The sequence below is a fragment of the Mustela erminea genome, chromosome 5 (assembly GCF_009829155.1).
Source record: "Mustela erminea isolate mMusErm1 chromosome 5, mMusErm1.Pri, whole genome shotgun sequence".
NCBI lineage: Eukaryota > Metazoa > Chordata > Mammalia > Carnivora > Mustelidae > Mustela > Mustela erminea.
The window spans coordinates 119,054,859-119,076,407 of NC_045618.1; the positions used below are offsets into that span (position 1 = coordinate 119,054,859).

General features: G+C 41.9%; 1 protein-coding gene across 4 annotated transcripts in view; it reads right to left on the bottom strand.

The window, feature by feature from the left end:
* Window positions 1–21,549, bottom strand: part of TDP1 (tyrosyl-DNA phosphodiesterase 1) — an 86,126-nt gene that overhangs the window by 56,608 nt on the left and 7,969 nt on the right. For all 4 annotated transcript variants that reach the window (XR_004286083.1, XM_032344690.1, XM_032344691.1 and 1 more), the window contains 9 exons: window positions 20,765–20,861; window positions 16,796–16,830; window positions 11,457–11,549; window positions 8,007–8,174; window positions 7,478–7,556; window positions 5,187–5,366; window positions 4,326–4,374; window positions 2,049–2,115; window positions 383–490 (listed from right to left, as the gene is read on the bottom strand). Coding sequence is in view for 3 of the 4 variants with exons in the window: in XM_032344690.1 (XP_032200581.1) it covers window positions 383–490; window positions 2,049–2,115; window positions 4,326–4,374; window positions 5,187–5,366; window positions 7,478–7,556; window positions 8,007–8,174; window positions 11,457–11,549; window positions 16,796–16,830; window positions 20,765–20,861 (876 nt within the window). In the remaining variant the exon portion in view is untranslated. The remainder of the gene's footprint in view (window positions 1–382; window positions 491–2,048; window positions 2,116–4,325; window positions 4,375–5,186; window positions 5,367–7,477; window positions 7,557–8,006; window positions 8,175–11,456; window positions 11,550–16,795; window positions 16,831–20,764; window positions 20,862–21,549) is intronic.

Consider the following 21,549-nt stretch of genomic DNA (forward strand, 5'->3'; position numbering starts at 1 on the left):
GGTAAGTCATAAGACTCTTAAATAAGGCTCAGAAGACACACACACTTGAAAACTAGATGACAATTTACAAAACCACTTTTTGGAAACCCATTCGGTATGCAGAACAAGAGTTACTAACACATTTTAAAAGTTCTTCCCTGGGCGCCTGGGTGGCTCAGTGGGTTAAGCCGCTGCCTTCGGCTCAGGTCATGATCTCAGGGTCCTGGGATCGAGTCCCGCATGGGGCTCTCTGCTCAGCAGGGAGCCTGCTTCCTCCTCTCTCTCTCTCTGCCTGCCTCTGCCTACTTGTGATATCTGTCTGTCAAATAAATTAAAAAAAAAAAAAAATCTAAAAAAAAAAAAAATAAAAGTTCTTCCCATCAAGACTATAAGGATTACTTACCTTGTGACAAGGAACCAAGCAATTTGACTGAAGTCTGGAGAGGGTCTCATATATGTTTTAATATGTGGCATAGCATTGCTGCGGCCAGATGTGTCAGCCGACCATTTGCTAGTGACAGAAAAGATCCATTACTAGTAAGAAAATATAAATCTGTCAAAATCCTAGTATTAGGAAACTTCATGGAAAGCAAAATCCTGTAATCTAAACAGTACGTACATAGTTCTGTGACGGGAACTTTGGTGTTTTATTAAACTCTGTTTAGAGAGCAGGGTAATAAAGCACTGTAGCCTTTTGGTATTTAGCCTCCCCCCCAATTTTTTTTGCCAATGAGACATGTATATACTCATGTCTATTACTTCTGTTGTGCTTTCAACTGCACGTTTGCATGTCTTGTCTCCTACATGGACTATGAGCTCCTTAAGAGGAGGAATCGGGCTCCCATAGTGTATTACCAAGTATGGGCTCAGGAAAAGTTTGTTCAAAGTAAGTACAAAATGGGAAAAATGCCAACAGGATGAACATTAAAACAATGTTGAAAAGCAGGATGGGGCGCCTGGGTGGCTCAGTGGGTTAAGCACCTGCCTTCAGTTCAGGTCATGATCTCAGGGTCCTGGGATCAAGCCCTGCATCAGGAATCCCTGCTCAGCAGGGAACCTGCTTCTCCCTCTCCCTTTGCTGCTCTCCCTGTTTGTGTTCTCTTGTCAAGTAAATAAAAATCTTTTAAAAAAATGGGGGGGGGGTAATTCAGAAACACTTCAGTCCAAGGCTGACATTTACTTGCCAGTACTGCAGGAACTGAGTTCTATAGGAAAAAAAGGACCTACATCATGAGGCAACCATCCTTGCTTGCAAAGGGAAGAGGCTGAGACCAAAGTTAGGATTAGGTAGACCATCCCCTCGATCATAAATTCACTTGAATGACCTGGGAAAGGAGCTCAATATAAAGAAATATTCTCTGTAGGGAATAATCTCCCAAGGGCCCTCAAAGACACACTGAATTAGCCTGCAATCTACTAACAAGCAACCTGCCTTTGTTTCCAGCCATCAAGTGTAATAAATGCCTGGAGCCAGCAGGGAAGTGCAATGGCCTAGAACATGCAGTATGCATAGTGGAACAAGAGGAGGACAAATGACAATCTTTTCCCCTGTTCATTCAACCATATACTGAACCCTTACAACAAACCAAGTCTGAGCCCATGTCCTGGAGAAAGAGTGCTGTGGAGTCGGCCCTCAGCAAGCCCGCAGTCACGCAGGGTGTTCATGTGCAGACAGAAGAACTATAATCTGGAAATAGGAGCTAAATGCGGCTGAAACACTATGCTGTACACCTGAAATTAATGCACTCCTGTGTGTCAATTATACTCAAATAACATTTTTTTAAAACACTGCTTACATAAATTCTAAGTTACCCATCATCATCTTTATTTTTTTTCTTTGAGTGCCAATATTTAAATACAAACCTCACAGATCAGATTCATTCTTTGGTATTAAAAACCTATTTCAAATAATGTTCAAAACCTTGTTTTAAGTTATTTCCAACACTAACATATGTCGATGAAAAAATACAGCTGTATTATGTAAGGTTCTTTTTTAAAAGAACAGACTGACATAAATAACATTCTTATTCCTAAAGAAGCAATAGCAGCATTCTAAACCAATTACTTACTGAAAATAGGAATGGAGCCAATTCTGTTTTTCGGCTGTCTGGATGCTATAGGGAAGAGAGCCCCCAGCTTTTAAAAGAAGAAAACAAGTATTATAGAAAATAATTTTAGGATCCTTCATTAAGAATCTACAGTAAACACTGAAAAAACAATACCACTTCCTATTTCGTCTTACGAAATGATTCTTTGAAAGAAAAGGTCTACACTTGTATTAGGTATGTTCCATTATGGGGTTTCCTTACGTAGGGATACATGTTAAATGGTACATGTTTACAATCTGAAAAGAGGCACTATTTAATCACTCAGAGGTGATAATTTACATATCAATAACAGCATAGATTCGAAGGTTTTTGAAAAACTGCATTAAGAACTCTGGCTGAGGGGCGCCTGGGTGGCTCAGTGGGTTAGAGCCTCTGCCTTTGGCTCGGATCATGGTCTCGGAGTCCTGGGATCGAGCCCCACATCGGGCTCTCTGCTTGGTGGGGAGCCTGCTTCCCTTCCTCTCTCTCTGCCTACTTGTGATCTCTGTCTGTCAAATAAATAAATAAAATCTAAAAAAAAAAAGAACTCTGGCCTATCCTACAGTTCTCATGCAGGTGGTCTGGAGCATCTCCATTTTTGCCCAAGAGCAGGACACCTGGGAAGGCACACTAAGATGAAAACTCAGTCCTCCTGCTTCCTTTACCTCTTATTTTCTGATATTTCCAAACAGAGTTTGTATTAGCTAAACATTCTTACAAACGGAATAGTCATCACTAAATTTAAGTTAAAATGTACAGGGGCACCTGGGTGGTAGTTGGTTAAGCGTCTGACTTGGTTTTAGCTCCAGTCATGATCTCAGGGTCATGAGACTAGGGCCTGTGTTGGGCTCCATGCTCAACAGGGAGGGTGCCTAAGACTCTTGCTCTCTCTCTCCTTCCCTCTCCTCCTCCTGTTGTCTCTCTCAAATATATAAATCTTAAAAAAAAAAAAAAAGTCCGGTAAACAGTTGTTTTTAAAAAGTAATTCTAAATGCCATATTCCTGCATAGAAAGTAGAGATACAGTTCCAAGTGGAAACACAATTAGCAGCCAGTTTTTGTTCATCTTTGAAAGGAGGAAAAGTTCTATTGCAGATTCACCAGTGACTTTCTAAACACATGTTGGAACCTCTCCATAAATAATCTATATCCAAAAAGGGCTTTAAATTTCTGAATCATCATAAGGTATGTCGTATCCTCTACTGCAAATAACTTAAAAACGTATTCAGAGCCAGTTATGAAATAGTTTTATGGAAAATACCTTGTTCTTCCCCATTAAAAAGCACATTTTGAATGAATCTGGTCTAACAGAAGAGGAGAAAGGAAAAGACAAAAACCAACTAAAACTTAAAACTTAAAACATCACCATGTCTCAAGCCTCAGCGAAATAATTTTGGCTTTGCCATTAGGTAGCAACAAATGGGCTGATACGTTATACTCCAAGCCTTAACCAAGTTATTTCTGGCAGGGTCACCTGTGGTTTGACAAGCAATAAATGGACCAAATTAGTCTAATTCAAAGCATTCTGCTTCTAGCCACGAGCAAATACCAATCAGATTTCCTTTTTCCAGAGACAAAACCTCCTTGGGTTTTTGGTTACTGCCTCCTTAATGTGCTATCTGGAGGGCTGCTGGATTCCAAATATAAGTTCAGTGTCCAGCACTGTATAAGGAAAATAGCGAACAAAGTTGAAAGCTGCCTACAAAATCATCCTAGGCATTTATAGACGAAGTGCTTTAGAAAGCTCAAGTATCAACTAGGCAACACCAAGATTAAGCAGAAGTTCTGGACCTTAAATATATCTGTGATTCAAATCTGGAAGAACCACAGAGAGCCACAGACACAAGCAAGGAAGATACGGAGAGAGAGATCAGAGAAAGGCACATTAGAATTATCTGGAAAGGCAGACGCAACAGGGAAGGTGGTTTTATTCGGACATCTTGTCTGGACAACCGACCCTCTTTTGGCAGAGGGACCACCTTAACTTGTGGAAATCAGAACAAGTCCTCACAGTGTTACTGTGAGGATTCAGTAACATACTAAAATTGCCCAAAAGCATGGAACCATCTTTGGAACTAGTACTACTCAATATTACCTATTTCCATCATTGTTAGCCAGTTAAGGGAAAATATGCTCCAAATTTGTAACCAGTTGTTTTTGCAAGGAGAATGACATTTTTATTACTTGTTTGAAAACGTTTACCAGGGCATTTATGAAAGATACACCAAAAAATGCAACTGAGACAGTCTCCCACAGTTACCTGGATATCCTTCTAAGCTGGTTCGCACATTTTCCACAGAAGGATAGATCTAAAAATAAATGAAAAAATTTCAAAAAAAGGAAAAATACATAATAACAGTCAAATTGTACCATGTTAAAGAAACTTTCTTAAAAGGAATGTTTTTAAGATGAAAATCTCAATTGGAAAGATTTCATTTAGGGAACGTCTGGGTGGCTCAGTCAGTTAGGCATCTGCTTTTGGCTCAGGTCAAGATCCCAGGGTCCTGGGACCAAGTCCCACAATGAGCTTCCTGCTCAGCAGGGAGCCTCCTTCTCCCTCTGCCTGCTGCTCCCCAACTTGTGTACTCTCTGACAAATAATATCTTTAAGTCATTTTAAAACTTAGAAAATATAGTTTAAATTTTAAGAATTTCCATCTTATGAAAAAATGTAACTTCTAGTAACTAGAGGAAGTAGATATATTCAATGAAAAACTTCAATTTGAGTTTCTCCCTCAAAAATGCCAAATTAACTCTGAGTTCAATGCAAAATTAATTTTTTTTTTTGCAAAATTAATTATCAATTCAAAAGTCTCTAATAATGTTCTGAGCTAATGCTTTACCAAATATTTTTTTCTTTGGCTTGAGAACCAGAAGGAAGGAATGTAAAATCCCAGATTAGTGTGTGGCTGAAATGGGAGCCCCACCCTCCCAGCAGAGGGCACCACCCTCCCAGCACCAGAGGATACAAGGGTCACATGATCACACACTATGGTGCTAATGCTCTGCTGTTTCCATGCAAGAATCACGGACTAAAACCTCTATGAGAGAGAGGATGGATTCTCATGCTTCTCCAGGACTAGAGATTAAACATGATTATGTGAAGCAGGAAGGGCACTCACCAGATGAAGACGGACGGCACTTCTTCCTGGGGTCCGACTTTCCTTCCCCAGCGTCACCAAGCTTTCTTTAAACTCAGAACACAACCATTTTGAGTCATCAGCTCCCATAGACCCAATGCTTGAGAACTGCCCTACTATGGGCCAGGACTCCCCTTTAGGAGAGGCATGCTCTTTCAGTAGCTGTGAACAGAAAAGCTTTAACAACTCAGAACCGGGTTCTGTCCTAGGAACCCCTAATCAACAAAAAATGCTGAAAATATTACATATCAATTTCATACTCACTTTTTCTTCTTTGGAAAATGTTGCTTAAATACTAAAAATATTTTAATGGGATAGGTGGACAGAAGTATTCTTCTAAAATTCTTTGATTTGTATTAAAGCAAAACCAATTTTTTTTTTTTTTAAAAGATCCCTTTTAGTAGGAATGTCAGATAAACCACTGACCTGCCATACGGAATGAGATTTTGCCTTGAAATAATTGTTAATACCTAACAAAAAAATACAAACTATTGTATATATCATTTGAAAGAGATTTCACACTTGGGCTCCATGTAGTGATGCTCTAAAAAAATTAAAGAGTGTTTTTATGTATATATACAGAGCACCCTATGCACTGCAGGAGCCTGATTTGCATTTCCTGCTTTTATAATTATGCAAAGCTGCAGAAACAATTCAAAAATATTTGGAAATTTTATCTACTTAAACAAGTACTGAGTGTCTACTTCCAAGAGGCTGAAGAAAAATAAGCCGCAGCAGCTCCCAATGAAGATCATATTCTGACTGATGGATTATTTAGTTTCATAAGTATTATTTTTCTTAACACAGCTTAGGCATTAATATTATAAACGTGGTTACCAAAAATCCTAGTTCTCAGTTTCCGCCCTTCTGCAGCACGGTGTAAGAAACAGGACTGAGGGGCGCCTGGGTGGCTCAGTTGGTTAAGCAGCTGCCTTAGGCTCAGGTCATGATCCCAGAGTCCTGGGATTGAGTCCCACATCGGGCTCCTTGCTCGGCGGGGAGCCTGCTTCTCCCTCTGCCTCTGCCTGCCATTCTGTCTGCTTATGCTCACTCTCTCTCCCTCACTCTCTCTGACAAATAAATAAATAAATTAATTAATTAATTAAAAAAAAAAAAAAAGAAAGAGACAGGACTGAGCTGACGGCTACAAGACCCAGTTTCTGTTCTGGTGCTTGACCTCTGATCTGCTACAAGGTCCTGGACATGTCCCTGGGCTTCCATTTACAGGTCAGTGAAAGACCCGTCTGACCATTCCTGTCTTCCCTGGAAGGAAGCTGTGATGCAGCAGGTGTGTGGGAGAAGTGGTCTGGGAACCAAGATGATCTTTTCCCTCCAGGAAGACTGATTCTACACACTATGTGCTAGCATCTAGCCTTTCTCAACCATCAGGCCACAAACTGACAGCCACCAACCAGCACACTGAAGGCTCAACAAGTGCCCCCTTGCCCTCTCCAGTTCACTTAATCCTTATGCAATTTTGTGAGTGAAGTACTGTTATTATGCCTGTTTTATAGAGGAGAGGCAGGTCACATGACTTATAAACAGGTGAGGACTTGAACCCATGTATAAGAATCTGCCTCCAAGCTATCCACTCAGTCTGTGTGCTCCAATGCCTTCTTTAGGTCATGACATGAGGATATTACCTTCTACATTCTACCTGCTTTCAACAGCTGTGGTCTCAATTCAAAAAAGGAAATTAAGTTTCATTAACCAAGAGTAATTCTTACATGACCAATACTTCACAGAAAAAGGTAAAGTTTTTAGGAGAGCCACTTGGGAAATTAGTGCCATTAATGGGTCTCCTAAACAGAGATGAAGAAAACCATAATCTTGAACTTGCTTGTTTCAATTTGTTAAGACTTTTCTTTGTTCATTTTCATACCAGCAGCAAAGACTGCTTTTGTAATAATTCTTAAAGGCTCTGGTTAGTAAACAAAATACATCCTAGTACAGTTGTAGCCTTTACTCAATAGTATTTTTCTGTTCTTTGTTGAATTTGTATGTTAAAAATCCTTTAGATTTTTTTCCTTCAGAAATCAAAAGCAACAATAGCTGCATGAATGAGAAATCTAAGAAATAAAGTAACTAAAAAAGTCTTTATACTTCTGCCATTTAAGCAATGTATACCTCAAAAAGGCGAAACACTAAAAATTACTCTAAACTATTATCGAGAGCATGCTGTTCACCCACAATTGTGCTATTATGAAGCTGCCATCCAAATATATTGTGAAAAATATACACTAATTATAACAAAATAGTAAAAATTCTGTTACCTTTCTAAGTCTAAAATGTCCCCAATTATCTTTTTGACTTCCTTGAAAGCGTCCTGGGGTTGATCCAATAAGATAAACACTAAAAGAACATAAAACACAAGTTATAGAAAAGAGTGATATGATTCATGGACCCCCAAATAACAAAATACACACAAAAACTAATGTTATCATGAGATGTTCTAAGAGACCACCTACTTTCTTGAGATGCCTCCTCAGGACAATAACTGACACTCATTTTCAAGCACATCAAATCATGGTGGAACACTCACAAGGGTAAGGTACCAGCAATGAAATTGTGTAGCTTCAGGAGTACTCCAGAAGGAGGCTTATGGTGAGCAGGAAGACTACTGGCCTCCACTTTAGCCCCTCAGATCTAGGAGAGGCAGATAGTGAGAGAATGTGCTCTCACGTTATGAGGGACAGCCAGATATCATTCCACCTCCTTCCAAGGCTCCTGCACTGCAGCTACAGTACGGCTCTCAAGCTATTCACCGGCTTTAAGAATCCCGAATTGCTAAGTAACACATACTTGGTTTCAGACAGATCATGTTTGTGGATGGTATCTATCCACTCCTTGAGTGAAGGAGCATTATAAGCCGTCAAGTAGCTGATGAGATCGGCTTTAAAATGTGTTGTTGATTCTCCAGATCTGTGGGTTCCATGGATAATTTGTGGGTATAAGGGGCTCAACCATATTCTGGAATAGAAAAACAAAACAACAACAAAACAGTCAGGAAAGCAACTGATCACCGTGATACCTCTGCGGACTGCACACTCACCCTAAGGAAGAGGTGAATCGCACTTGGCGTCCACATGGTAAGTGCATCGTTAGGGAACATAAGCATAAATCCCATCGCACCACTCCAATGGCTTCCACAATATTCAGAATGATTTTTCCATACCTCACCATGAATGTAGGACCCTGCCTCTGCCCATTTCTCACAACTCAATGCTCTATGCTCCCTCTTTGGCCACACCTTCCTTATTCTTTACCCCCGCCCCCCACCTCCACAATGCTAAGACCCCAAGATACCTAACAGCTGCATGTCTAATGGTCAGAGCAAATCCATACCACCTGTAGCAACCCTAGTAAGCTACCCCCATGTAGCTCTTCAGACAAGAAAAATGTATATACAAAGAAAAATGTATATACAAAAATGTATATACTAAGAAAAATGTATATACAAATCTATTTACAATAAACTCATTTTCATGAGGTATATGCTATAGCAGCATGAAATCTTTTCATATTCTGTACTTTCCTGGTGCCTGCAAAGAGCAGATATCACATTTAATGCTATTACATTTACTAACCGCACACTTTCAAACAACCTAGTAAGCAATGTATTAAAGTTATCTTTCATTTCACCGATTCTCCTCAAAGGAGGGTAGTTCCCTTCACCTAAACTTCTATGCACCCACAAGTGGGAAAAGCGTACCTAAACCCCATCCCTCTATGACATGCTCCATGACAGATCACAAAGAAATATGGTTTCAAACCCCGTGCTCAGTTTCAGCTGCAAAATTGCCCGGGCCAGCAGTCCCGCATCACAGGGTGTGTGCGCCTCACACTTGAGATAATGAGCAATGTCAGGCTTAACCAAGCGCTAAAGACGTATTTGCTGTCACCAGTTTTCTGCTTCTGTGGCTACCCCCCTGCAGTTCTACCCGTTAAGCCCAAAGACAAACTGCCCAATTCCTCTTTCATCTGGCACCCCTCAAAGGAGACTGGGGAGATGCAGGCCACCAGGGCAGGAAGCATCCAGAATTGCAAGGATCCTGCCCATACATCTTCTGAACTCTGCACACATATCTAGCAGGGTGGCATGTCACACCTTTCCTTCCCATCTTGAAGAGACCCCTTGGACAAGGGGTAACGTGTGAAGAGGACTACAGCGCAGGTTCTGGGGCCAGATCTGCTTCTAACTGGCTGTGTCCTTTGGGGCCAGCCCAATGAGCTCTGTGAGCACCTGGTGCTCTACATGAGTAACGAGCACACCGGGCTGGACGGATGTGTCAGTCTCTCCCTCACACATAGCAATTCGAAGCTCACAGGCTGCTGGGCTCCTCCTGGATTAAAGGCTCCCTCCCATCAATGTCTGGATGAGGAACAGGACAGACGACAACTTTCTAAACCAGGATACGGAGATGTGAGGTGTTTTCAGCACTTGACAAAGTAAAATGTGTAATTAGCGTGGGCCAAATAATTTTCAAAGTGAGAAATTAACAGGCAGACCGAGCAGCAGCTAAAAAGGATGGCTGAAAGGCTTGTACAGCAGACCAGGACCAGCAGAGCATAACTAGTGGACCAACCGTGAAAATTACACCAAAGGACTATTTTTAAACATTTAAAAAATTATAACCCACAACACAAAAATGCAAATTTGGGATTAGAATCTAGACTCGCTGTGAGATAACAGTACAACAGTACCCTACTTGAGGGTGGCTGGCAAAGGGAAGTTGGAGATTTCATACCCTCCATACTTTACGTTTGAAACCATGTGCCAACTTAAAGGAGCATGGCTCAAGCTCCTGACTCCAGAAAGAGCTGGGGGCTAGGGGTGGGACTCTTTGAGCCACATAAGAATCAGTGCCAACTTGATAAACTCCATAAGACTCATGAGTTTCAAAACAAAACCATGCAGCTAAGCATCTCTAGGAGAAGCAAAGGTGTAGTTAACTCAGTTCTGTTGCTCAAGAGAGTCCTCCTGTGGCCGAGGCTTTTCAGACAGCGGTGATCCCACCCATCCTGAACCAGCTGGAATTCAATGCATTTTGAGAAGCAGCGGGACACTTGAAAACTGGAACATGTTTACAGAAAAACTACCAGGCACTGTGGGTGAGGCTCTAAGCCCCTTGCTATGCTGGGGAAAGGGAAGAGAGAGAGCTAGAGATGTCGGGCTCAGGGAAAAGCCTGCTGTTCAAGCTGGAAGGGCTGTCTGAAGGGAGAAGGGGTACCCTTGTTCTATACAGCAGTGGACTCAAATCAAGCCCACAGGACAGAGGCTAGAAGGTCCTGCATTTCAGGTTAACGTAAGGTATGACTTGGGCTCTGCTAACATGCTCTGAAATTCAGAGTTCTAGCCCAGCCTAGGCAGTGACAGGGAGCGTAAGGCAGGGAGGAGGAGAGTGGAGAAGACGGGACCTGTGAAAGCTGAGGAGGAATGCTTGAGCTTCTTCTAATCCCGGAGAAGGCAGAGATGTACACAATGGCTTAAAAAAGGGAAATGAAAGCCAGCCAGAATGAAGAGCCTACCAATTGGGAAAACACTGCTTAAAACTTGATTTAAGCAAATCCCTAAAACAAAAAAACCCCCAGTCCCTCTTCTTAAAAGGACTCAAAGACTAGATCTGGAGTAAGTATACGGAGGACAAAGGATTAGTAATAAAAAAAAGCATGAAAAATTTTCAAATTCAATTTTTCTCTTGGCGATTCATGACCATATGAACATATCAACGGCTCTAAAAATACATCAGATTTCTTTTATGGAAAAATAAACTGAGGATGACAGGAAGTTTTTAACAGATGATTAACCACTAAGTTCCCCTTCACTACCATTTGGGAAATGGCAAGCCAAAGTACAGTGGGTACCGGGCCAAGTTACTGATGGGTCTCACCAGAAAAATGGGTTCAGACCTTTCATTTTACACCCCCTCTCCTGCCTCAGATCCTTTGCATATGCTGTTCCCTGCGCTTGGCTGTAGAGTATGTATAATCCTGTTTTTGTAAGAGCTAATGAAAAAAGGTCCTTCTGTTTACACATATAATAGTCACTGATGTGTATGTACTAAACTGTTAGCATTCGTTACTTCAAGAGGGTGGGCCTGAGGGGTGCAACAAAAAACTTTTTCTGTGTAGGTCTCTTCTCTATGCCACATGTGAGGGGTTTTGTTTTTTGTTTTGTTCTGTTTTAACAATATAAGAGAAAGGGAATGCCACCCACAGCCACTGCGGTGTAGTAAACAGAAGCCTACAAACCCCTGAGTTTTCTGGTGCCAGTCAGCATGGATGAGGTTGGAGGTGTGTATGACAACCCGGAGGCCTTCTTCATACAGCAGTAACATCATTTTCCTTTAATAACAAAGAGAAGAACAAAAGCATTAACATTACTTTTAAAATATGTACTGTTTTTCTAGTGCAAATACCATCAGCTGAAGGAGTGCTTAGACCATTCTAATACTCTTTTAACATTTACAATCCTCATTTCTTCTACACATTAAAATCAAAGTCCATTTTAGTGATAGGTAGAAAACCACCTTCCAAAATGCTCTGAGTATCAGTAAATCAACTTTGGCCTCATCCTGCCTGCAGGGCCAAGCCTGACACTTTGAGCCCTTACCCTAAGCTGTTACCCGCTACTGTTCAGGACCATGGAAATCTTCTTGTCCAGTGTTTTTTGAAGTATGATCACAACCTCTTGCTATATCATGGCTAGCATTTTTTTTTTTTTTAATGGCTAGCATTTTTTAAGAAGTTACAATAAAGGGGCGCCTGGGTGGCTCAGTTAGTTAAGCATCGGACTCTTGATTTTGGCTCTGGTCACTATCTCAGGGTTGTGAGATCAAGCACCATGTCAGACTCTGCGCTCAACAGAGAGTCTGCTTGAAATTCTCTCTCCCTCTGCCCCTCCTGCTTATGCTCTCTCTCAGAAATAGATAAATCTTAAAGAAAGAAAAAAGTTGCAATATAGTATAAAAACTCAAAAATATATTGTAGACATTTAAATAGCTAGTTTTAGCATATGAGTATGGACAAATATAACAGACTGAAATGTACATTGTATTTTTTAATGTGAGTTGCAGTTTAGAGAAATTTGAAAATGCTTCACTATCCTAAGACTGATCTTTTCTTATACTCCACAAATGCCACACTAATCACTAATGTGTACCTCGCCTTGAAATAAGTCTTTCCTTTATTTACTAAAATCAGACCCAGTTGAGTCCTCCCTTTGCCATGGGCCTTCCTTCCCCAGGCCTCCAGTTATCAGACAGAGTTCTCGTATTTTAATTCTAGCAAGAGAATAGGAACAAAAAAGAGCTTTCTAATTGAAGCTGAAGACCTAAACTCCAGTCATCAGTTGGAGGCTATAGGACCCTAAGGAAGTCCCTCAGTGTCCCTCAGTTTCTCATTTACAAAGTGAAGGATCAACCCCTTCCTTGCTGCATAGGGTTGTGAGAAGGAAACATAACATGGTTCGTGAAACAAACTCTCTCACATGTGCATTTCCAGGACTCCCTCAGTGTCTTGCTTCATTTCTTCATCTGTTACTGGAGGGCTTTTGGCTTCCCAATGGTTTCCTAATTATTGCAGGAATCTAAGTTTTCTCCATGTAACTAGAGATTCACTCCTCGAGGCAGTCACTCTTCCTTATGTCCACTGGGGCCAAAATGCTACTTATACTTAATACCTCCTGTGATGTCAGTTCATGCATGGGGGGCAAAATGAACCACTGGTTCTCGCCAAGCAATACTGTGAATAGTATTCGGACAGGAGGAAGTTAATATAAAAATATACTGCACAGAACAGAAAAGAGAGATTTAGCTCTTGCCAAAATGAGAATTTAACCCAAGCTGGCAAACAGTAAGTTAATGCAAAGCTGGAGAAGTGACAGCTGCTGAACCCATTTTTTCTCCATTTATGAAATGTGCTCCCTGAAATCTAGGCAGATTTACACACACAGTTGCCAAATTAGCAGCTGACTGTAATTAAGAATAAGGACAGTTATGAATTCAAGATGTAAGTTTCACAAATATTTCCATTAATCAAGGCATCAATTATCAGGAAAATCATGTCCTGCTGTCAGTGAATCATACCCAACAGAATCGTGAACTACTCTAAAGAGAGCCATCATCTCACACAAAATGGCATGAGCTAATGAGAATCACAATTAAAAATGGATAAAGGTTAAGAAAGGAGGTCTCCCCTGAACAAATGTTGACCTACATGTCACCTGTTAAGTTGTGGGAGCAGCAAAAGGGATGATTTCCAAATCTGGAGCTAGTCCTGTAAAGGGCGAGAACACGAATGTCTGCAGCGCACCTATGGGCCAGGCATTCCAGCCGCTCTCCAGAATAGCAACACACCAAATCCCTACAGCAATCCGGGAGGCTTTACCAGTCTCATTTTACAGCTGCAGAATCTATGCTGGGTAGGTAATGGGATGATCACGGTTCCTAAATAAGCCAGAAGAGCTTGCTCAGATCACGTGTGCTGGGATCTTCCTTTCACTGAGGAAGAATGGGGCCAAGGACCTCCACACAACTGGTATGTGAGTGGGTGAATGGGTAGGACAATGTGGGGGGGAGATGAAGGACGAAGTCATATGTGGTTGGAGGCTGCCTACAGATGCAAGCAGGAAAGGGTGCCGGGACCACCCGGTAGTCTGCCACTGACTCCCAGTTAGACATTCGCCATTCGGCTGCTTTGGTTTCCCTCCTTCCCTGCTATGGATTCTCAGGGCCCGAAGTAATTTTGCTCCCAGCCCTGGGGGACACTGAAAAGCTTCAGAATTCTAAAGCACTGGGTGACAGGCCCTGCGACTGCATGGCATCCTACAGAGACGCAGAGAAAGCATGTTTATTGTACCTAATAGGGATGATGATTACAGGGGGGAGCGGGGCTACATCATGGTTGTCTTTGGATGTTCTGTGCACAGTACGTGGTCGATACATGCTTGCTAAATTGAATGTCAAAGACTACTTCCTATTTACTGTGGTAGCTACACTCTCAAGTTGGGAGGCACATGACACCCCAGCACCAGGAGCTGGAAGGTTTCCTCCTTTTTCTAACTCCTATAATTTGGCCTCTCTCACCCAAACACTAAGAGCTAAAAGAATTATTAAGTCTCAAAACACTAAAACTGTGTCTCAATATTTATTTAACTTTTTAAATTTTATTTATTTGACACAGAGAGATCACGAATAGGCAAAGAGGCACACAGAGAGAGAGGTGGAAGCAGGCTCCCTGCTGAGCAGAGAGCCTCATGTGGGGCTCGATCCCAGGACCCTGAGATCATGACCGGAGTCGAAGGCAGAGGCTTAACCCACTAAGCCACCCAGGCGCCCCTGTGTCTCAATATTTAATAAATTCTTAAAAAAAATTTTTTTTTAAACGAGCAATGGAGTAAATTCAAGGCATGAGTTTAATCTCCTACAAGATACTGGCATTTTAACACTGTGTAAAAACTACACAGACTATGTGGCTGGAAGGGCTCTGTTATAATTGCTTCTCTAGGCATTCACAACTCCAAGTGAGTAACTGCTGGGTTCAACCTGCTAAGTGTGTATGTGTAACGGGGGTGTGGGAGAAGGAGCAGACCAAAGGAAAAAAATGAGGTCACTTTTAGCTGTAAACAAACAAGAATAAAAAATGAGTTGTAGTTCTATCTTCAACAGTAGCTGGAAGGTAATTGCTGGTCTACTCAGAACCTCTATATAATGAAAAGGAAGCCCAAATAATTTGTTAAATAGCATAAAAAAAGATAGCCTCTCTAGGATCAATCGAATGTCATTATGCTAGATCCTGGCCAGGCCCAACACACCCAGTCCGTCCCAGGACTTACAGTGTAATTGAAATGAAGATGGAAGACATGGGCTCTCCTATGTGCCAGCCTGTTAACTGCAGCATGATTAAGCCCAGTGCTGACTGCTGGCACGAAATGGGTGGCTAGGGCAGGGTGCTGGCACTAGAGACCTAGCATACCATGTCCAGGCCCCAAATGGGAGACAGTATTTCAGAATCAGTAAGATCTTTATGCTCAGGGTCCAGCTTAGGGCAGTGGTCTAGGGTCCATCTGGTGCTATTCACTGCGGGCAGAATGTCTATCTGTGACAGGGTGACTATTGCCATCCACCGCCAGGCTCTCCTGTGATGCAGGGAGAGGAGCCCAAGACACCTATTCAGTCTATTCAAGGCTATTTTGTATCCTTTGCTGAAGCTAGCATCCTGTGACCTCCGTGCTACTAAAGAGTAATTTATACCTGAGCTAAATGCTTAAGTTCCTAACAATCCTCAAACCCTATCCTGTTAGAAGCTACCAATCACGGATGGTTGGTAAACACTGCAACATTTACTCAAGGGCATCTAGACCAGATAATGTAGCACTGAAAGGCATCCTCTTATGAAATGGCTCAACTCTTCCGGCCCTGGTTCATTTTGAAAACAGGCTTACGCTGCAAAATGCATTTTGCCATTAAAAAGATGAACGTATTTCCTTATTTCAAGTCATTATAACATCAAGAAAACGATGACCATAGCGAGACTCAGGACCAATATTCCTCATATGAGATTGCTTCTTGCCCCAGAGATGGATCCGAAGGAATCTGCTTGCAATACCAACCCATTTCCAATGCTGGTCTCCAAGATGAGGCTTTGTCACATCCTTCTGACAAATCCTTTCTAGAGAAATGTGATTCATAAAAATATTGAAACAGGGACAACCATATCTTATTCTTTTTCTCATTTATAGAATAATTATGTAAAAAGGCTCCAACAGCTGGCTCACGGCAGTAGAACAGGAGTCAAGCCGATCACTGGGTATGTGTCAAGCTGGAAGTAATAGGGGTTTTTCTTGTCTAGTTTAAAACTTCTCAAAGTTATTCTAAAAGGAACTTCTGAGAAGTCTTGAGCAGGAATATGCATCAGCTTCTCAAGTTAACAACTCTGTAAAATAGGGGTGTCTGGGTGGCTCAGTGGGTTAAGCCTGTGCCTTCGGCTCAGGTCATGATCTCAAGGTCCTGGGATCGAGCCCCACATCAGGCTCTCTGCTCAGCAGGGAACCTGCTTCCCCCTCCCCTCTGCCTGCTTTTCTGCTTACTTGTGGTCTCTCTCTGTCAAATAAATAAATAAAAATCTTAAAAACAAACAAACAAAAAAGACCAACTTTGTAAAATAGTTTTTTTCTATCACAGCATGAGGCTGACCTAACAATAGTCTATTTAATGAAACTCAGCATCCTAAGAGATCCCCAGACATTAAGGTAGTAGAATCCACAGGCACATGACTGACACATACAGTCATCCATAACTACAGACCACACAACCACCAAATATTCCCCTCAAGCTGGCTGTAAGAAATGTCCTAAACAGAAAGAAAGCAGGAACTGCATCACAGATTCAGATTTTCACACTGAGAGCCAGAATCCCAGGACTTTGTCTTAAGGCCATTAGTAAACGGCTCCACTGCCTCTAATTTTTACTGATAGACTCTTTTCCCTGGCAAAACTGTCACCTGTGTGTTCCTTCAAAAGCACTTTTTGGAACAGCCTCCTTGGCTCTCATAAAATCATACCCTCCCCCATCTCATAAAAACTTGCTTACGTGTGGTGTGTTCCAAATGCAATATCCAACTTTGCCTAGGATGAAAAAGAAATTGAGTCACTTATTTTGAACAAACTCCATATCCCTATCTATTGGAAATCAGGTTACAAAGGTTTCAGGTCAACTTTGTTTTGAATTGTTTTTACTGCCCTCTTGTGGACAAGCCCTGGACTGACACTACAACTTTCAAAATCCTACCCAGTGAGGCTCATTAAGATTTTTTTCTATTAGCCAGAATGATTTGATACCTACTCCATTTTTAATTATAGTAATCAAGAAGCAAGACGCAGGATTTCTTTAGTTGCCAAAAAACAAAATGAGACCCTATGCAAAGTTTTAAGATATTTGGCTTATTCAGAAATTAATGTATCAGAAAGTTTCCAGACCATATATAAAAAAAACAATGTGGTAGCAGTACGCATTGTGGTGCTAAAACAGAAGTTCTCTTATACTGACAACCTAACAAGTGCTGAAAAGAGAGAATGTATTCAATCTATTTTCCTATTACAAAATGATACCTTTACAAACAAACAGGAGTGGGTGGAGAATTAAAACATTTTTATGTAACATCTGGTATAGCAAGACCTTGGTTAAGTAGAATATGCCTGAAGATGGAGGCCATGAAAGAGTTAAGCCGAAATGTCAAACCAGGTCAACATTGAGGAGTACAGGTGTAGGGACACAAATCCCATCCCTACACCTCTGGGTGACTTTGAAAAATACTTAAATTTCTGTGCCTTATCTTACTCCTCTTTACAATGAAGGTGCTGTCAGGGGACTCAGAGTTTTAGGAGTAAATGAGACAATTACACGGACTGTCTAGAAATTAGAGCCTCCAAGGGATAAGCACTCTACAAGTGGAACCAAGCGCTACTACAATCAAGCTCCCCGCCCCAACAGGGCAGAGGGATGGACCTGTTTGCTGGACGAAGAAAGATGCAACTGGAATACAGGGTGGTATGACGCAGCCCGTCCTGGGGATGCTCTGACAGGTGGCCCCGCTCACTACGTTCCTAAGCGCAGTGTTTGCGGATGCTCACAGACCAGAATTCATTTGTATGTTCTGGCCACACAAATCAAGAGACCAGGGAACAGCAGGTCTTTAAAATTACAGAATTAGACTGAAGACAGTCTCCCTGTAAACTGATATTTAGCTCAGATAAAGCAATGGTCAAAAGTCTGGCTTCCAAGTTTAGTTTCGCTATAAGCTGTTTGCTCTTGTGCAAGTCTAATAAGCACAAGGATAATAACTTGAACAGGTGACAGTTAATGGATGCTTTGTAGGCAAATACACCAAATCCTCAGCATAAAAACCCAGTGAAAAAAATGATTAGCAATCCATCCTAAAGATAAACAAATTAGGCTTTCAGAAGTTAAGTGATGGGCCCAGGAAGGCATAGTTAGTGGGAAGAGAACTGCAGAACCCAGGCAGTTTGAACCTTGACCACCACAAGGTCTCAATCTCTCCCCTCTGGTCCTGCACGTGCAAAATGGGAACATCTGCTGATTCTTTGACTAGTATGCCTCAGCTTCATCAAGTAACACTATGTTGTGCAACACCGCCCCCCCCCAAAAAAGATTCATCTTAGAAACAAGATATAACTATATTTCAACAGGTCAGGATAGGGCCACAAATCTCTACTTTAGACTAGAAATGAGACCTGAAGAGCTCTTTACTCAAGCTGAAGACGACCATGCCCTCTAGTGGCCGGCCGGAGCACACCACCAGACCGGCCACACACCCCCACCCTACTTTTCAGTACAAGGAGCTGGTAGAACCTGAAAAAGACCTCCTATTTCCACAGATTTCCTGACTGGTCTTTAGGATTCCTGTGTTATTTTCCACCCACAATTAGTCTCATTAGCACCACCCTATTGCAGTTAAACCTCTTCTGCTTTTGGAAACAAAAGCAACCAAGGGATTTTAAGCAAATGCCAAGCTGAGGCTTATCTATGTGTAGAAGGTGAGCCACAAACATGTTGGGTAAAGGAGTGACTTTTAAAACTCCACCTATATATAAAGTACTGTGGGTTAAATCGTAGGAAAAATTTAAGATCAGCTTAAGGTTGATCCGACTGAGGTTTCTCTCTTTAAATCTTTAAAAATAACCACATGGGGCGCCTGGGTGGCTCAGTGGGTTAAAGCCTCTGCCTTCAGCTCAGGTCATGATCTCAGTCCTGGGATTGAGCCCTGCATTGGGCTCTCTGCTCAGCAGGGAGCCTGCTTCCCCCCCTCTCTCTGCCTGCCTCTCTGCCTACTTGTGATCTCTGTCAAAAATAAATAAAAATCTTAAAAAAAAACCCACATATACACAGATAACATTGTATAGTTGAAAGAACATCAAAATGAGTTGGAATTCTTACATCTTATATGAAGAGGAAGAAAAAAACACTAGAAAAAAAAAATGGAGAAAAGTCATCTAGGTTCCATGTAGTTCACTCTTGTCAACGAACTCCAAGAGCAGAAATCCGGAGGCCATCTCACTCTGGCAAGGAGAGAAAGGGGCTGTGGAAGTATCTGAACATGGCTGCTTGAAAATGGACTGGCCAGTTGCTAAAACAGGAGAAGGTCAGTATGACACCAGCCACTTCACAGCCACCATTTCCACAGGAAGGAAATCCTACTATGAAAAATTCTTGCTTTTCTTTCCCCCATGTGCCGGTTTCTTGCATGAAATGCCACACACAATATTCTCTTCGAGGTGGAACTAAAAGCAACCGGTCATAACGGAAGTCCAAGACTTACAGTATATTTCCACATATGGACTAAAGGGCATTATGACAGAATTCTGGGACTCTAACAAGAACCTGGGCAACAACTTCCTGGCCTTTTCAGCTTTGCTTTGGTCCCAGCAAATCAAGCAGAAACACCTGTTATAAGACCACTTAACATCTCCTCATCAGGCTTGGATGATTTGCAGCTTGACTCACATAGGTAGTTTCCTAACAGGTTTGCTTTTAATTTGTCTATCTCCCCAGTATAAACCTTCGCCACAATTCATGTGAAAAAGATCAGAAGACTACTGGACACGGGTCAGCAGCAGCTAATAACAGTCAGGTATTGTCAAAATAAAAAGTTTTAAGCTGCACTCATAGAAAGCAGCAACCGCTGAACTATATCCAGACAACCTGGTTAGGTTTGAGAAGGACACTGACAAACTAGATGCAAACAGAGGACTGGAGGCACGCTGAGGGAACACAGGGATTCTTGTTATAAGTACAACCAAAGAAACCATGCTCGATCCTAAAGAAAACTAAGGAGGTACAACAGAGGACTTTACATATAAGAATCATTCATATCTGAGATTGAAATTTATTTTATGTGGCCCCAGAGAGGGGAATCAGGACCCAAGTTTGAAAGGTAAAAGGAAATGGTGAGGACTTTTGTTTGGCAAGGTCACAATACCCAGATACCTAGTCAGATATTGCCATGAAGGTTATTGTTAGATGAGGTCAACATTTAATTTAGTAGATGGAGTCAAACAGATTACCTTTCGTGGACCTCATCCAGTCCGTTGAAGGCCTAAGTGAAAAAAAGGCCAACTCCCTCAAGGAACAAGGAACTGAGTCTTCAGACTATCTTTGGAGCTGAGCTGCGGCACCTACTCTCTTCTGGGCCCCACCCACACGCCTACCCCACAGCATTTGGACTTGCCAGTCCCCACAATCATGTGAGCCAACTCTTTTCAAAGAAGTCTTTCTACATACACATACCCTATCGGTTCTGTTTCTCTGGAGAACCGTGACACATACAGAGACATCAGGTCAACATAAAGAAAAATCCTTCCAACAAGGGCTGCCACACATAGATGGGCTCTCTCAGGAAGCATTTAGGTCAAGGCTAGACAAGGAGCCATTGGCGATGCTAGAGATAGGACTCTTGCTCTAGGTGGGAGGAGAGACTAAATGTCTAAATTTCCTTCCAACTCTCAGACTAAGCAGGATCTCAAACAGCCACAGGCAGCCTACCTGGCAGAGGGAAATGTTTTCATACGGCTTGGCCTGGGCATGTAAGTGAGCTTTGGCTTCTCGTTTATCTCCATGCACAAGCAGGATCGGTTTCTTCCTGAAAACAGATCAGAAGTATTTACAATACATATTTTATAAAAAAGACTAGTTGACTAGTTAAGGAATTAGTTAAGGAATGCTAGTTTTCTTACCACCAGACAAGTATTTCTGGCCTTTGTGGTCATGGAGTACAGAGCTAATAAGTAGCACTGTTCAGTTAATCTCCACTAACCAGTTACATTTACAACAGCGTCGTGTGGCCTGTCCCAAAGCTCTGTTATGACCCAGAGAGACTGTGACTCGAGAAAGTCCCTGCGTAATTATCTTCTTTGGTCCAAAAGAACATATAGTTAGCTCTGTGTTCATATTTTCAAGTTCAGATTAAAAGAAAAACATGTATTGTTATCTAGTAGGATGCTCTTTTCTTTCCCTTTCTTTAGACCAAAGAGCATTTCCTCATTAGACCTATCTTCACTGAACTGTCGTGTGCTAAGTACGGCGGCAGCAGTCCCCCAAGATCCAAGAGTGAACAAGTCCAGGCCCACCGCACGATGCAGATTAACAGGTTGTTATATGTCAGTGAATCAAGGCACTGTGTGGCTGAGTCTTGCTCAGTGAAATATAAGGTGCTGCGTAGGACTTCTAGGAGACTGCTCAGAGGAAGCACAGCTAGGATGTGGCCCTTTTGTCCCTTCCCCTTCCTGCCATCTGAACCAGAGACCAGTGGACCTGAAGCCCTGGGTGTC